Source organism: Leguminivora glycinivorella, chromosome 1, assembly GCF_023078275.1.
Source record: "Leguminivora glycinivorella isolate SPB_JAAS2020 chromosome 1, LegGlyc_1.1, whole genome shotgun sequence".
Taxonomy (NCBI): Eukaryota; Metazoa; Arthropoda; class Insecta; order Lepidoptera; family Tortricidae; genus Leguminivora; species Leguminivora glycinivorella.
This window is the reverse complement of record NC_062971.1, coordinates 8,350,799-8,368,993: the sequence shown is the minus strand read 5'-3', so window position 1 is coordinate 8,368,993 and position 18,195 is coordinate 8,350,799. Positions and strand designations below refer to the sequence as shown.

General features: G+C 37.2%; 2 protein-coding genes across 2 annotated transcripts in view; both read left to right on the top strand.

The window, feature by feature from the left end:
• The window catches only part of LOC125228721 (mitochondrial glutamate carrier 1-like), a 57,445-nt gene extending 43,808 nt beyond the window's left edge, over positions 1-13,637 (top strand). The window contains exons 6-8 of the mRNA XM_048133385.1: positions 203-401; positions 4,497-4,637; positions 12,294-13,637. Of these exons, the coding sequence (XP_047989342.1) occupies positions 203-401; positions 4,497-4,637; positions 12,294-12,435 (482 nt within the window). The 3' untranslated portion in view covers positions 12,436-13,637. The remainder of the gene's footprint in view (positions 1-202; positions 402-4,496; positions 4,638-12,293) is intronic.
• Positions 13,638-16,663: 3,026 nt separating this feature from the next.
• LOC125233661 (SWI/SNF complex subunit SMARCC2) overlaps positions 16,664-18,195 on the top strand; it is a 39,142-nt gene continuing 37,610 nt past the window's right edge. Inside the window, exon 1 of the mRNA XM_048139733.1 lies at positions 16,664-16,936. Coding sequence (XP_047995690.1) covers positions 16,820-16,936 — 117 coding nt within the window. The 5' untranslated portion in view covers positions 16,664-16,819. The remainder of the gene's footprint in view (positions 16,937-18,195) is intronic.

Here is an 18,195-nt window from a genome sequence, read left to right as displayed (position 1 = left end):
CTTTTTGAGCGCCTTTGTGTAGTAAAAAATATAGTCGCTACGCAGTTACACCGCCGTTGCGTCCCGCAGCCATAGAGTCAACTAGAAACTAACGCTCGGGAAACGTTTGTGAGATGGCCCTTACTATGAAACGGTCGCATTTCCGTTAAAGCGCCTCGCTGGGTGGAGTCTATTTGGTCTAACTGGAGTGTATGTTCCACAGAGGGCAAGAAGTTCGAGCGCCAGACGGCGATGCAGCTGATCAAGAAGCTGCTGGCCGAGCGCGGCATCATGGGGCTGTACAAGGGGCTCGGCGCCACCGCCGCGCGGGACATCTCCTTCAGCGTCATCTACTTCCCCACCTTCGCCATCCTCAACGACTTGGGGCCCATGCAGCCCGGCGCCACCGGCCCGCCCTTCTGGTACTAACACTACCTTGCACTAATCATCCTACTTGCGTTGTCCCGGCATTCGCCACGGATGTATATCTAGATTCCTAAAGTTTTTTCTTCGATTTTTAGATCGCCTAATATTTTTTGGCATAATGATCATTTGGCCTAATTTAAATGTCCTAATATTGTTTCGCCTAACGCCGTTAAAACCCACTTTTTTAGAAGCGATTCGGATTTGTGTGAGGTCACAGTTCTAACCTAACCTAAACCTACCTTTCTAACAGCGAATCGGTTCTGGCTAATGTCATTTTTGGGGCAAAATTTAAATTATGCCAAATGATCGTTAGGCCAAAAGGCATTTCATTATTCGGCCAAATGAGTTAGGCCAAGTGATTTTCGGACAAACGTCATTAGGAATGTAGAGGTAGTCCCTTCGCCACGGCTCGTGCGAGCCTGGGGTCCGCTGTGACAATTAATCACAAGATTTGGCGTGGGCACTAGTTTTACGAAAGCGACTGCCATCCGCCCTCCCTACCCAACCGATTGAAAGTCGCACTCTCTTATCGCTAGCTAAACTACCAGCGCTACACTACCTTGCACTAGTACTGACATTTATCCTTCAGTAAATTATCTACTCATTAGATACAATGTGTCACTTTGGCATAGCCATTATCAAAGACAACTCCGTAAAGAACAAAGATTACTTAAAATTGAAATAACATAAGATTGAATAATGGCGACAGCTGATTCTAAAATTATTAATAAAATTTGAACTATCTTCTTCTAAATATATAAAAGAAGAAGCTGACTGACTGACTGACTGACTGACTGACTGACTGACTGACATATCAACGCACAGCCGAAACCGCTGGTCCTAGAGATTTCAAATTTGGTACGTAGGTTCCCTATATAGTGTAAAGGAGCACTAAGAAAGGATTTTCCAAAATTCACCTCCTAAGGGGGTCAAATGGGGGTTCAAAGTTTGTATGGGGAAACAAGATTAGTTTGACTAATTTATTCGAAACTTCACAGGAAGATTCCTTAAGACATATGACTGAATACGTGTTTCAGGTTTTTTGAAAATTTAACCCCTAAAAGGGTGAAAAGGGGGTGATAAAGTCAAAAAATCAATATGGGTATCTTTTTTATGGTTTATCAGGTCGCTGATCACGATAAATACAACGTTTTTAAAATCTAACGAGGCGGAAGTGAAATACCTTCTCCCCTGTAGTGGTGCAATGGGGTTTAAATATCAAAAAAATATATAAAAGAGGATATTGACTGACTGACCGACATATCAACGCACAGCCGAAACCGCTGGTCCTAGAGACGTCAAATTTGTCAAGTAGGTTCCTTATATAGTGTAGAGGAGCACTAAGAAAGAATTTTCCAAAATTCACTTCCTAAGGGGGTCAAATGGGGGTTCAAAGTTTGTATGGGGAAACAAGATTAGTTTGACTATTTTATTCGAAACTTCACAGGAAGATTCCTTAAGACATATGGCTGACTACGTGTTTCAGGTTTTTTGAAAATTTAACCTCTAAAAGGGTGAAAAGGGGGTGATAAAGTCAAAAAATCAATATGGGTATCGTTTTTATGGTTTATCGGGTCGCTGATCACGATAAACACAACGTTTTTAAAATCTAACGAGGCGGAAGTGAAATACCTTCTCCCCTGTTGTGGTGCAATGGGGTTTAAATATATAAAAGAAGATATTGACTGACTGATTGACATATCAACACACAGCCGAAACTGTTGGTCCTAGAGATTTCAAATTTGGCACATAGGTTCCTTATATGGCGTAGAGGAGCACTAAGAAAGGATTTTTCAAAATTCTCCTCTTAAAAGGGTGAAATGGGGGTTCAAAGTTTGTATGGGGAAACAAGATTAGTTTGACTATTTTATTCGAAACTTCACAGGAGGATTTCTAAAGAAATTTGACCCCTAAAGGGGTGCAAAGGGGTAAAGTCAAAAGCACAATATGGGTATCGTTTTTATGGTTTATCGGGTCGCTGATCACGATAAATACAACGATTTTAAAATTTAATGAGGTGGAAAAGAAATATTCTCCCCTGTTGTTGTGCAATGAGGTTAAAATATCCAAAATAGCCATAAGTATAGCTTTAGTTTTTATCTTTACTTCTGGTTCAAGAGATTTCAAATTAACACGGAAGTTCCTTAGAGGAGCACTAAGAAAGGATTTTTTATAGTTCACCTCCTAGCATGATAATTTGACAGGGGCAAGGACAGGGACAGGAACGGGATAGGGTTAGGGATAGGGATAGGGATAGAGACAGGGACAGGGACAGGGACAGGGACAGGGACAGGGACAGGGACAGGGACAGGGACAGGGACAGGGACAGGGACAGGGACGGAACGGGATAGGGTTAGGGATAAGGATAGGGATAGGGATAGAAATAGGGGACGGGGACGGGGATAAAATGCAGGTGGCTCAAAGGGAAGGTATTAGTAAGTAGGCATCGGCGAGTATCCTGCATCCGTAATAACTATTACATTCAATGTGCTGTAAGAAGATCGTTGTTTGCTTGCCTTTTATATGTTTACGTTTGCAATAAGTATAAGCAAAATGGAAAAAATTGTAAGCGATAATGCAAGGAAGTACTTTCTACCCTACCGACCATAGCGTCGAGATACTGGCTATGTGGGTTGTATGAAGTTTCCCCAATATAAATATTTAAATAGGTAAAATACATACATATTCGTACCTACTACCTACGCTGTGGTCGCTTTGTAACAATTCTACAATCATTGCAAGAATTTATTTTAAAGCAATAGTAATATGTGTAAGGTACAGTCAGCCAAAACCGGACCGTACAGCAAATAGATCAGTTACAATGGCCCTCCAGTCGAGAATTGCCCCGCTTTACCTTAATCGAAATAATCGCGGACATCTGTACCTACAAAGAAACCTACGGATCCAAATGAAAATCTTATTTTTTGTAAACGTTTCAATAAGAATACTTTTATTACGCGGGCGAAGCCGCGGGTAAAAGCTAGTTACTAATAATACAACAAAATAATAAGCTAAGTCAATATTGTATAAACTTATAGTCAAATATGATTGATAATAACCAGTAGCTAATGGAACGTGGAGTCATATCAGAGAATGTATGTCAAATTCTCAAAACGGTCTGTCTATGCGCTATTCGCTATAATAAGTGAAATGTGTACAATAGTACACATTTCACTTTGACAGTCATTATGTATAACCCTTTGCTTTTATAAATCATACTTATAGCGAGCCCTTATAACAAAATTTTGAAGAATAAGTATTTTTGTTCTAGTCGGTATATTTGCTACCGTACGCAAGTATTATTAAGTATATTCGCCCGCGTACTAAAAGTAATATTTTCAAACTAAGGACCCGCGTTTCACCCCCTTAGGAGGTGAATTTTGAAAAATCCTTTCTTAAGAGTTTTGAATGATTCACGGTTATTTTCATTAGACTTATATTGACCGTTTTCCGTGATCATGATGCATGCAACTGCGTCGAAATATCGGGAGCTCGACAAAAATCAAAAAGGTAATCACGGTCTATATCCCGGTCAATATAAGTCTAATAAATCCTTTCTTAGTGCTCCTCTACACTTTATAAGAAACTTTCGTGCCTCATTTTGAATCTCTAGAATCAGCGGTTTCGGCTGTGCGTTGATATGTCAGTCATGCAGTTTCTTCTTTTATATATTTAGATTAATCCTTATATACAAAAAGAAGCGCTGGTGGCCTAACGGTAAGAACGTGCGACTTTCAATCTGGAGGTCGCGGGTTCGAACCCCGGCTCGTACCAATGAGTTTTCGGAACTTATGTGCAAAGCGAACCCCCGGCTCCCATGACTGTCACGACTTCATTGAATGTTTATTTGAACTACAGCTGCAAATGAAAGGATCTATGCATATATCGGGAAAGTACAACACACACAACACTTATTTAGAGATAGATTATCACTTGAACTTGCATCGTGAATAATGGAACATGCATTATATTTCGTGATTTGCGTACTACTGTTAGTAGAAAGGAAGCATGCCATTATGTTAGGTAGGACAATATTATAGTAAAGAGTTACTAATATTAGATACATGTTCCTAAACATCGTGTGGTGGCAGGTGGTCGTTCATCTCGGGCTGCACGGCGGGCTGCATTGCGGCGGTGGGCGTGACCCCGCTGGACGTGGTGAAGACGCGCATGCAGACACTCACTAAGGGCGCCGGCGAGCGCCAGTATTCCGGCATCGTCGACTGCATCACGTCAGTATACTTCTACCTATTTTGACACGCCCGTCTGTAATAAAGTTTTTTTTTGTCAGAAATAATTATTAGACTTTGTACGCACTAAGCGGCTAGCCTCGTGCGGATGCGTCAGGCCGCATATTGCGTACAGTGTTTGCGGCTCCGGTTTCATACATTATTTACCGCTGTGCGGCTGGCCGCGCAAGAGGTAAAAAAAGGAGTGTGGCGTGGGTAACAATTTTAGGCGAAGGCGAGAAAGCGAGAAGCAACGAGTTTTTTTTTGTCTCAATTTAACACCGTTGCATACAATACTTTTTATACGACAATGCACTTACTTTATTAATAGTTTTATAGTATTAAGGTGGCTCGCTTTCCATACAAAAAACATCTACCATTTATTTAGTCACCGCACACTACAACTAAATAAAAATATGCGCATACATCTACTATACATTATCCATCGGCGCGGTATTGAATGAAATACATTGTTTCATACAGAAATCATGGACAAATCCATGTGATTTTTTTATTGATTTTACGTAAATGTGCGTGCGAAATTTTGTGTACAGACACAGAGCCCAGAGCCGTCATATTTCGCGCATTTTTAGTTGACATTGTCATCAGTGACACTTGGCTCTTGACAAGTAATTATTTAAAGATATTGGTTGGGTTAGTATCATATTGTCAAAAACGCAGGCCGTCTATGCGTCATCTCGCCTTAAAATCATTTAGACAAACTTGCAGATAGTCGAAAACGTAAGCAGTCTATGAAGCAACTCGTCACAAAATCATTTCGTCTACTGTCGCATTATCAAATCGTCCGACGTGTATGTGGTCTAAATAGCTGGACGCCGATAAAGCAATTCGTCTAAAATGTATGTGGTCTAAATGGTGCCCGATTGATATTCCGAAATAAAATACGCCGATTTTCGGTTCGCCGACAACGATTCGCCGACGTCTTTTTTGGCCGAATAACGATTGGAAGATTCTCATGTCGCATAATATTCGTTCGTAAACGGAGTCGGTATGCAGAAATTTGATACGCCGATTTACTTTTCGTCGAATAACCATTTAGTGATTGTAAAAATTGGCCGACAAAAAATTAGTCGAAATACAATAGGTCGAGTGATCATTTGGTCTTTTTTTGGTGAGTTGGCTGGAACTTGCGTACAAACTGTTCTACGGATTCAAAAATGTAGTTGTTAGATCGTTTATAGAGTAACTCACATTTATCTCAACTACTTATTTATATTAATCATTATAAGTTTTTATGGATCTGAATGCTGGGCGACAAAGGTGGAGGATGAAAGGAGAGTGCACGTAGCGGAAATGAGAATGTTGAGATGGATGTGTGGAGTGACTAGAATGGATCGGATCAGGAATGAGTATATTAGGGGAAGTCTGAAAGTTGCGCCTATAACGGAAAAGATGAGGAGTGGCAGGTTGGCGTGGTTCGGTCATGTAATGAGGAGGGATGAATGTCATATAGGCAAAAGAATGTTGGAGATGAAGGTTGATGGATGGAGAGGGAGGGGTAAACCCAAACAACGCTGGATGGATTGTGTGAAAGAGGATATGAGGAAGAAAGATGTGAGTGTTGAAATGACGAAAGATAGAGGAGAATGGAAGAGGAAAACGTGTTGTACCGACCCCACATAACGTGGGATAAGGGTAGGAAGAAGAAGAAGAAGTATGTTCTGATTCTAAGGATTAATTTTAATAAATTATGTATTGTTGTTTTCAACTCACCAAATTTTTATTCTCCCATTCGAAAATTAGCACTTTTCTGTTCAAGAACATAATGTTGTCAGTGTATGTAAATTATTACCGCAACGAAAAGAATTTCACATTATACATTGCTTAAGAAAAAAGTCTATTAAGTGCGTATTTTTTTTACAACAGCGATAATTCATTCATTCGAAAATATTTTAACAATGTTAAAATGTGAAACGTTATTCGACAAAACGTGGCCTAAACGAAAATATTATTTTGCTAAATGAAAAATGTCCAATAATAATTCGGATAATTTGCACAGAAGCGAACTGAACTGTATGCGAACCAAGATTCTACGTAACGTTATTCGACTAAAAGTGACAGCGACAGTTTGATTATTCGGCTAAATGACATTCGGCGAATCGTTGTCGGTGAATCAATAATCGGCTAAAAAATTGTCGGAGAATCATTAGGTAGCCGGTCTAAATATCACGTCGCCCCCGAAGCAACTCGTCTTAAATCAATCGAGTCCTATTTAAATCGGGTATGAGTTCCGTTCCGAGGTTTTTTTAATCATTTGATCTTTTTTGGATTTATTAAGTTTTTTTATATTTTTTAATTCAAAATTTGACTCTTACTATATTGCTTTCCTATTTTTTATTTTCATACAAAAATACAATACTTACAATCCTTTATTATGCCTTTGTTGATAAAATAAAATATTACACGTCTGGTACATAGGTCATAGTGTGGGCATAGTATTAGCAAATATTGTACTCCTTGCATTTACTGAACTGGTTGACCTATGTTATTGTTGTGTGAATGTTTTTCTTCAAAAACTAAATGGTTATATACAAGAATATAATAGCAAGAATATGGGTAGCTTTTGCACATTGTAATTTTTCCTCAGTCACCCGTTGACCACGAACGCTGTAAAGTGTTCGAAACGTCGGGATGAAATTTAAATTCATTATACGCGATTTAATCCGTTTTCATAGTTTTATTTCATGAGTAACTATCGCGAATTCTTCCACTTCAGATTATAGAGTAACTAGCTTTTGCCCGCGGCTTTCCTCGCGTTAGAAAGAGAATACTTTTTGTGCCTAAGTATGTCACACTTTCCCATTTATAATAAACTAGCTTTTGCCCGCGGCTTCGCTCGCGTAAGAAAGAGACAAAAAGTAGCCTATGTCATTCTCCATCCCTTCAACTAACTCCCCTTAAATAATCACGTCAATTCGTCGCTCCGTTTTGACGTGAAAGACGGACAAACAAACAGACACGCACACTTTTTTTTTATACTACGTTGGTGGCAAACAAGCATACGGTCCGCCTGATGTAAAGCGGTCACCGTAACCTATGGACGCCTGCAATTCAGACAGTGTCACATGCGCGTTGCCACCCTATTAGAAACTTGTACATTCCCTTTTGCTGTGTTAAGTACGCAGCAAAAAGGAGTGCACAAGCTCTAAGGAGGGTTCGGGTTGCCGACGACTCAATAGACGGAACAAGTTAGTTCCGTAAGTCCTCCCGTCACCAGCACACCGCACCCTCGTTGAGCTCTGGCAGCCTTACTCACCGGCAGGAACACAACACTATGAGTAGGGTCTAGTGCTATTTGGCTGCGGTCTTCTGTAAGGCGGAGGTACTACCCCAGTTGGGCTCTGCTCTAGATTCGAGCGAGACGATATCCGCTGTGCTGTGTGCCCTACCACACAAAGCGGAATATCATTCGCTAGGAGTATGCCCTACCTCCTACAAATGTTCTACACTTTCCTATTTGTAATATTAGTATGGATTTGACATTATTATTTATATTTAAATAATTATATATGTATAGCTTAATTTCGTCGGTAACAGCGTGTTATGTAATGGCGTCGTTGGCGAACAGTCACGCCGTGAAGCTGAGTTCGAATCCCAGGTTTCTATCAACTTTTTGTATTTTTTTGGATATAAATTTCGTATTTTTTATTGACCGAGCAAGAATGGAGAGCCGAAGGTATCAATTTTACCTTAGAGAACATATTGATTTTTTATTGTCATTTTGATTTTCCACTTATTAAGTTGAGATATAAAACACAACTTTTAATACCCTCGCTAAATATAATATTTTCTCGAAATTATTCCTTAGATAAAACAAGACAGAAGTCCACTTCAGTTTTTAAAGCATTACGTTACTCAGTTAAGTATTGAATTTTCATTTACTAATTTAAGCCTTCAAAAGCGATTTGAATAGGTACCCTTACTCCATCGAAAATAAACAATTAGAAAAAAATCATTTGAATCGTAGTTTAGAAACTAAAATTTATCTATACTTTTTGGGATTTTTTAAAATATCAGATTAGTAGAAATTCTGAGTTGGACGAACCCAAAAATTATTACCATTTAAGAGAATAGGTTTTTAATCTTTTTTGTGGAAAACGCTCAGCAACTACTGTACATATACATTTATGTATAACTAGCTTTTACCCGCGGCTTCGCCCGCGTAATAAAAGTATTCATTAAGATTTTCATTTGGATCCTTAGGTTTCTCTGTAGGTATATTTATCTGCGATTATTTCGATTGCACATAATACTTTTGCTTGCAATGATTGTAGAAATATTACACATCGACCACAGCGTAGGTAATTCTATATACGCTGGGGAAACCTTTATAAACATCCCACATAGCCCGTATTTCGACACTATGATCGGTGGGTAAAAAGTACTTTTTTCTATTATCCCTTACAATTTTTTACATTTTGCTTATACTTATCGCAAACGTAATCTTCAAGCAAGCAAACAACGATCGTCTTAGAGCACATTGATTGTAAGAGACCGCCGACCGATTATCCGTATCCCTCTAACGATACCCATATTATCCGTATCCGTATCCGTATCCGTATCTGTATCCGCATCCTTATTGCTATCGCTATTGCTATCGCTATTGCTATCGCTATCGCTACCTCTATCGCTATCGCTATCGCTATCGCTATCGCTATCGCTATCGCTATCGCTATCGCTAACGCTATCGCTATCGCTATCCCTATCGCTATCCCTATCGCTATCCCTATCGCTATCCCTATCGCTATCCCTATCGCTATCCCTATCCCTATCCCTATCCCTATCCCTTATCAAGATGTTTAATGATATAACACTTTAAGTTCTCGCGCTTTGTACACATATTTAAAGTCACATACAGGTCGAACGCGATTAATTAACATTATTTTTACCTTTTTTCCCAACGTTTCGGCCAGGTTGCACTGGCCGTGGTCGCGGAAGACTGACGTCCCAGCAAAATGTCACCGGAGATGTAAACAACACAAAACTACCCGATATTAATTTATATAAATGTTCGGGGTAGACAAATAAATATAATCTACCCGCTTTTAGTTAATGTTTATTTCCCACCATGTTTATTTTAAAGGTAAAAATAATGTTAATTAATCGCGTGCGACCTGTATGTGACTTTAAATATATGTTTAATGATTTCTTATCAAGTGCTAAAATATAAAGTTTCATGGTTTTATCTTTTAAAATTAAGAAATCCCATACAAACTTTCAACCTCTTTTTCAACCCCTTCATCCCTTTTTTTCGAAATAAAAAGTAGCCTATGTTCTGTCTCAGGGTCTAAAGATTGTCTGTTCCAAATTTCATCAAAATCGGTTGCGTGGTTTAAGCGGGAAAGCGTAACAGACAGACAGACAGACAGACAGACAGACAGACAGAGTTACTTTCGCATTTATAATATTAGTATGGAAGTATGGATAATAAAACAAAAAAAAAGAGAAAAAGTCCTGGATTCGAACTAGGGCTTGCATTCCGGAATTCCGGAATCTCGAAATTCCGGAATTTCGGACAATTTTTCCGATATTACAGTTCCGGAATTGAAACGCATAATCTCGAAAATTCCGGAATTGAAAAAAGATATATTTTTGAACGAAAACGTGTAATATCAGCCTGGTTATTTTACAAAACTACCACCGCGTCTATAAAAGATATGTAAATTCATTAAGTTAGACACTCCTCGGATTCAGGTAGTGCCTATTTTATGACCAAAGGGTTGCATCCAGGGCTAGTTAGAGCGAGATAGTGTAGTTTTAACCCGCTAATATTATACCATTGTCACTTTCTGGTTTTGCTCTCAATTGTTTTAGCTAATAAGTGAAATATATAATCATTTTAAAGTAAATATTTGTTGTAGAAAGTTTTGTTTTGTGATGATTTAAAATTACTAGCCGGGAGTTGAGTGTTATGCTCGAATACTGAAGGACAATTAAACATAAATAACATTAGGTACATTATTAATATTGTTATTTTATTGTCGTTATTTATGCTCAATTTATTAGATCGAACTTAAATTTCAGTAATAATCTAAATTAATCGGTATTAAAGCGGCATAAACTCATAATTTTACTTCTTTTCTCATAGCACTGAATATTTTAGGCATAAAGTCTTAAGTTCAGGAGCAAATCGTAGTACTTAGTATTAGATTCATTCACAAGCATAACGTCGTAGTTACTTTATACACTTTTCACAAAGACGTGTGCATATTTTACTAAACTCTATCTAAGTCTATTACCACTTACCACAAAATCAAAAGATGTGAGAAGCAAATGTATGGAAAATGATGTATATAAAAGAATGATTTATTTTTTTACAAAAAATTAAAGTGTAGGTATATGTAGGTACCTAGGAATAAATCATAAAATCTGTCTTTTTGGGCTAGCTTGGATATCTTTTGTCCCTACTCGAGTCTGATAAAGGTAATTCAATATTTCTTTTATTACAGTTATGTGAACAAGACGTTATGCAATTCTTGTAGGTAAATTATTATTTTTATATTATTTCGATGCTCAATGGATAAAAAAATAACTTTAACGTTGACCACTATCAGAAAACTGGCACTAAAACCTCGTTTGTATCGTTAACTGTAGTTCGAAATACCTTGCAAGACCGATTTTGACGCAAAATGGGCTTTCCTGTAAAATTACTAAAATGAAAATTTCAGTGTTATACGCCTTTCAGGTATGGAGTTATTGTCTTAAACGTCGATTTATAACAAATTTCAGTTTAAAATTGTATTATTTCATCAAAAATCCACCAGAAAACCAAACCAAAAAAAATTGTTCAATTCCGGAACTAGTTCCGGAATTCCGGAATTGAAGTCCAATCTCGAAAACCAGTTCCGGAATTGAAAACCGTCCGATATTGCAAGCCCTAATTCGAACCCAGTACTTCCATGCAAATCATGCGATGGCGCGTATTTACCGCAAGGCTATTTAAACAAGCTGTCGCTGCGGGAAATTATCGACTAGAAGGAATACAAAAACACTGTTTGTATGTGTGAGTGGTACTTAAAAATAGTGTAAAATAGTAAATTCATCTACATTAAGGGGATTTACGTTACAATGAGAAGTTTAATGTTTGTTGTAATACGTCAATTTTAATATTAAATGTTCGCGAAGCATAATTGAAAGTATACAAATGCCTGTACGACTCCACAAAAAAAATAAGACTGATAATTTGCAGATTAACGCCATCTAACGCAGCCTGAGCTTCGGGTAACCTAGGCGAACCACCTTAATTTCGTCAAATACACACTGTTTCCTGGATTTTGGCACAAAAAACAAGTTAAGCTTAAAAAAATATGCCTATGGTTCACATGTCTATTTTTGCTGGGTTTTTAAGTTGATAGCAAAGCTGCGTTAAAACCCAAAAATACACTGCTACAAAACCTACAAATGCGTTTTTTGGCAATAGACTAGACTTATCTTGACATATTTTATGTAGCTGATACAAGATATCGGCCGGGCCCTCGTCCATCAAAAGCGTCCTTTTTATGTAGGGTTTTGTTTTAAAGATAGCACGACCCTGCAAATGACTAATAACAGTACAGGAGTAGGAAAAATAAATAATAATATGTCAGAATGGGCTGATATGCTATTTGTTCAGTTGGCTTAACATAACCTTGTGCGCAGGTCGACGCTCAAGAACGAGGGTGTGATGGCGTTCTTCAAAGGCGGCGCCTGCCGAGTGATGGTGATCGCGCCGCTGTTCGGCATCGCGCAGGCCATCTACTACCTCGGCATCGGGGAGACGCTGCTCGGCATCCCCAGATAAACGACATCGACATCACGATAACGCGGAATCTACGATTCAAATATTATCAGCTGGCGCTGATCGCAATCGGTGGGTGAGCGTTGGAGTTAAAATGTTCTATTGTTGCTCTGTATGTGTTATATTCTGTGATGTGATGGAAGTTTAATTGAAAATTACTAGTTCTCTTTGGGAGTAAATGGGTTTTTTAAAAACCGGCGAGCTACATGAGCCAGTCGATATTCTAACAGTCGACTATTAAAACTTGCAAAATTGATTTAAAAAACTTATTTGAAACATGAGACTCAGTAAACTGATATTCCAAATCCTATTCGATATATGGACGGTTATTGTTCGGAATCATTGCACACTTTTTATTATTGTTGAAAATCAATCGTGTTTACGTTGTAAGCTCCTCTGTTACGCTTATAGCTCAATTATTTAAAATTATACTTTAAGTTACTTAAGTCAAGAGCAATTCAGTGATATTATTTTATTTTTTGTTACCGTAATTTTATTATAACTGTTGCAGTAAAGGCTAGCTGATTCATGAAATATAATGAATTTTGTATGTATAATTTTATTCTTTAACATGGTGCGTGAGTTCTTAAAGATTTCGTTATACTGAATCCGCTTATAACAAATAAACAAATTTCTATTACTGTTGGAATTAAATGATAAATTGTACTGCAAAACGTCATTATTTCGCAAAGTAAGCAAATATGTATAACTACTAGGCTGTGTATGTTTTGTTATTTTATTTTTATATATATTTGATTGCTGCCTTTACAATATACCTACCTTACACATATGAGCTGTGGTGGATGAGAAATATTATGAAGTAAAATAATGTGATAGGTACTTTGTTCTGTCCAAAAGAACACTCCTAAAGACATCCGACCGCCATTATTAACTTTAGTCGCTTGTTTATATTAATTTAGAGTTGTTATGTTTTATCAGTGATGATGACAATAATATCATGCGTGTAAAATAGTCAACTAGGTAGAATGAAATTAACTAAATTCGTGCCCAATTTTATCAATGACAATTGAATGATGTATGTGGTGTGTTTCTGTAGAATACGATTCTCATCTCGATAGTCACTGATAAGACTATCGTATACAGTATGTAAACTAACGAAAACCATTTACTGTAACCCGTAAATGTCCAGGTGATACTGAGAAACTTTTACTATGGGATCAACCCCGAAATCACGAAAATATCTTCTGACAGTTTCATAGGTAGTTTTATTTTATAGTAAGTATTTCCTATGGGAGAGTAAATTTTTATTTCGCGTTTTGGGTGTTGGTCCCATAGTAAAAGTTTCTCAGTATCACCTGGACATTTACGGGTTACAGTAAATGGTTTTCGTTAGTATACATACTGTATTATCACTCTGCCAATATACATTGACAAACAACATCTTATACTTGAATACCTATATCTAATTTAAAGTCCGTTCCGTTAAGTGTCGGGAACTCACAGGTATTACCACTGGAAATGCAGGCGTCCTTAGGATATGGTGACTGGGTGCTTACTATCAGGTTGATCATATGCTTGTTTGTCCGCAACGTGGTATTTACAATAAATTAGGCCTGTTAAGATATTGCACATCATCTAATGAGTAAAATATATACATCGTGAGCCTGAATAACCTTTAACCACGCGTTTTTGATGTAAAACAAGCAAAAAATATTATATGACTTTTTTAATCTTTGGATATTTTTTTTTTAGATTTTTCAATGTATTTTCATATAAAAAGTAAATGTTATTCATAAAACTGGCACTTAAAATGAGTTTTAACGTTTTTTAAACTCTTTTTTGAAAGATTTTTACATCTCACTTTTTGACATCTATCAATGAGGATAGTGAGACACCATAATGGCACCAACGCCGTTAAAAAGGCATTTTGTACTAAGTGTTACTTACTAAGAAAGTATTTTTTTTATTTCAATTGGTAACTAGGCGATATCCAGAAAAGTTAATATGACATTATAGTCTCTAGATGTGGTCAGGAATACACTGTTAAAATATTTCGGGTTATTCGGGGCCACGGTGTATAGAAAACTTACGTAGGTACCATACACGTAGAAACTTCATTTATAAAACGAAATATAGGAACTTATATAAGTACCGTAGTAGCATGGAAGCACCCTGCAATTATGTATTATCTAGTACAAGTAAGGAGACAAGTTCACGGTACAAATCGTCGCTGTACAATTATAAAAGTGACTTAGATGTCGTAAAATTGATGCTGTTTGCATGCCTACATTTTTCGTCTGCGTTATTGAATAACCGTGTTACGAATATATTTAATCCCTATTATACTTATAAAGATATCATAAAGACAATAACATGCCAACATTGTTAAAACCATTATAAATGTGTTTGTGGTATTATAAGGTAATGTAATTTATACATATGTTTGATCATGTCAATTAAACTAGGCAACTCCTTCCATGACTTTCCTCTGGGATTCTCCAATATGTATAAGATGATCCTAAATGAAACATGTCTCAGTTTGCCATATCAAAATTATTGAAAGAGAGTCTACTTTTTATATAGACATGGATTAAGCATCAAGTGCGAACAAACACTTACAGTTCTGCAAATGGGAATTGTAGTAAATTCTTCAACAATTGACCACTTCTCATCTAGAAGACAGCAGAAATATACTTTTCTCAAACATGGTATGAATTCCTTATAATAGGCCGCGAAGTATGACGTTTCAGGTGCGGTTAGAACAGGTACAAGTCCTCTTTATTTAATGTATGGAAAAAATGAAAAAAAAAAAAAACAAGAGGGACTTTACAAGCGTTCAGTTTACAAGCGTTCAGACTTCAACTTGTGTATAGTATACGCAATATTTTCTTTGTGCTAACGTTTTGATTTCTTTTTGGAATGTTTCACAGGGGAACGAAAATTTGATTATTTTTGCGCTACGACGCACGGTTTAGGAGATACAGCTATTTAAAGATTTTTATTTTCAGTAAACTTTTATGTATTTCATACCATATTTGAGAAAAGCACTATACATACCTCGGCGGGAAATATGTTGTTGACGGCCGAAGACATACATATAGACGGACGAGCAAAGCGAGGCCCGTAGGTCTGAGGCGGGTAACCCCATATTTCCCGCTTTTGTCCCGGCCTCTGTAGTAATGTACTATGCAATAAATTAGATGTGCTTTCTTTTAGATATATAAAATATAGGTAGATGTTGAAAATAAATATTACGTTAACAATACGTGAAGTTTTACTTATATACAAGTTTGTCACTAGAGAATAGTGTTAAGTTCAAATGGACGTAGTTTAAGGAAATGCATCCAACACACAAAAAAATGACATTGAATTTAAACTTTCCGCGGATGGATCCTTTGCGCTAAACTACGTCCAAATGTTCTATGGGAAGATAATTAGCGCTTAGATTTTTTTAATTTGTTGCTTTTTTTAGTGACGGAAACGGCTTGACAGGCAATAGCTAATACCGTATTAGCAATCAAGGCTAATTTATATAGGATTTACAGTCTCTATACTAAGAATCGTACCTCATTTTTTCGCCACCTATTAAATACTATCTATAACTACACTGATAACAATTTTTTTTTCAAAATGTGTATTGACGTGATATCATGCTATTAAAATAAAGAAGCATGTAATTTGTTCTTATAACTAACTTAACCACAAAAAACCCGCGACATAGTGGACCGATTTTCATATAACATGGCTAGGAAGTCTAGGAACACTCCCGACTAACTCTGCTTTCAAACTAAAAGAACTAAATCTAAATCGGTTCATCCGTTCGGGAGCTACGATGCCACAGACAGACACACACACAGACAGACAGACAGACACGTCAAACTAATAACACCCCGTCGTTTTTGCGTCGGGGGTTAAAAAATAGAAACACGCAAAAATATTTCGGAAAATTAAAATTTATGTCGAGGAAATTAAATAATGCATAGGCCTACATCGGTACAGCCCGCCATAAAATACCTACAGGCGACATACGACATAGGATTACATTGGATTACATTCATGCCGACAACATTGTTGTGCAGCGCCCAGCGCCATCTTTTGACAAGATTGATAAATAATGAGTTCTCTTATTCTGTAAATATTGTTGCTACTCGTCAACAGATGGCTCTGTAGAAATAGTGTTGTCCAAAAACCGGTATTGAATAATACACGAATTTATGGCAACACTAACTCTCAAACGTCAAATAAACCGACGCTACCACAGACTAGAAAATATTGTCTGGCAGTGGCATCTCTTGATGCCGTATAGTTTTGGCTGTTTTGGAGTATTTGTGAGATTTTGCTGAAGCCTTGAATTTTTCGTATTACACAGTGAATATTAGTGAAAAGTGCATTTTGTGACATTCATAGGAATAGACTTTCCCCAAAAATGGCTAATATTGGCCCCAAGAAAGACGGCGGGCCCAACGTAGAATATTTCCAATCACCGGAATCGCTAGCTCAATTCGATCAAATTCGTGTTTGGTTGCAGAAAAATTGCAAAAAGGTACAATCTATCATTGATTACAAGTTTACTATTACAACGATCTAATAAATTAGATTAACATGTAAAATTGTTTATAATGTTGTCAAATGATAACCCCTTCTGTCTAAACATACCAACACCAAATTTAATATCTTTGAATACCTTATGAAAAATGATATCTTGTATCTGTAATAGTACTTATCAACTCCAGCATGAACGCAAGAATATATATTATCATTGATTTTATTTATTATAGAGATATAGTGTCATTAGGAGAGATATCACTGCGTATTAATAATTTAGGTTAAAACACTTTCAGTGCCATGGGTCCTTTTTCTGAAATAAAATGATCATTGGGAACTGAATTACATTCTGGCTTAACCCTTTATATTTGAGGGGATTAAAAAATGTTTAAATTGTTTTAAGAGCGCTTTCAAAAAATCTGCTTGCTCACATTTCGACGCCGGCGGCGCTGGCGTGCGCCTGTGTGCAGACGCACACTATAACCAGAAGCATAACGATTGTAGCCTGCGGTACAGACATAGCGTGCGATCCTCTTCGAACCAACCTTACGTGCGGCTAGAGCGAAAGGGATAGCATTCATGGTCGGTACCGCCACGCCGTCAGTGGCGTTGCGGACTAACCATTATTGATACTTGCGTAAAAACACCACCATATATATTACATATTTGCATACATGATTTCGTGCATAAATACTTGACCTTTTAGTTTAATTATTAAACTTATCACAGTTTTTTTTATTAAAACGTGTGTAGCCTTGGAAGAAATAAATTAAAAAACTTTTATAATATAATAAATTGTGTATATAATATTGTCTTCTGTCACCGCGATAGTTACTCATGAAATAAATTTATGGAATCAGATTATATCGCGTATAATGAATATAATCCGTTTTCTTAGTTTTATTTTATTTTGTATATGATATGTTTTCTAGGTTCTTTTCGGTGAAGGAAAACATCGTGAGGAAACCGGACTTATTCCAATAAGGTCTAGTTTACCCTTTGGGTTGAAAGGTCAGATGGCAGTCGCTTTCGTAAAAACGTAAAAACTAGTGCCTACGCCAAATCTTGGGATTAGTTGTCAAAGTGGACCGCAGGCTCCCATGAGCCGTGGCAAATGCCGGGATAACGCAAGGAAGATGATGATGTTTTCTAGGTACATATACAGAGTGGGGCCTGTAACAAAGGCGAAGAATTGAACTCTAGGCTATTCTCCTTAAGCCGTTTTCACACTATCCGATCCGATATCGGATGTCGGAA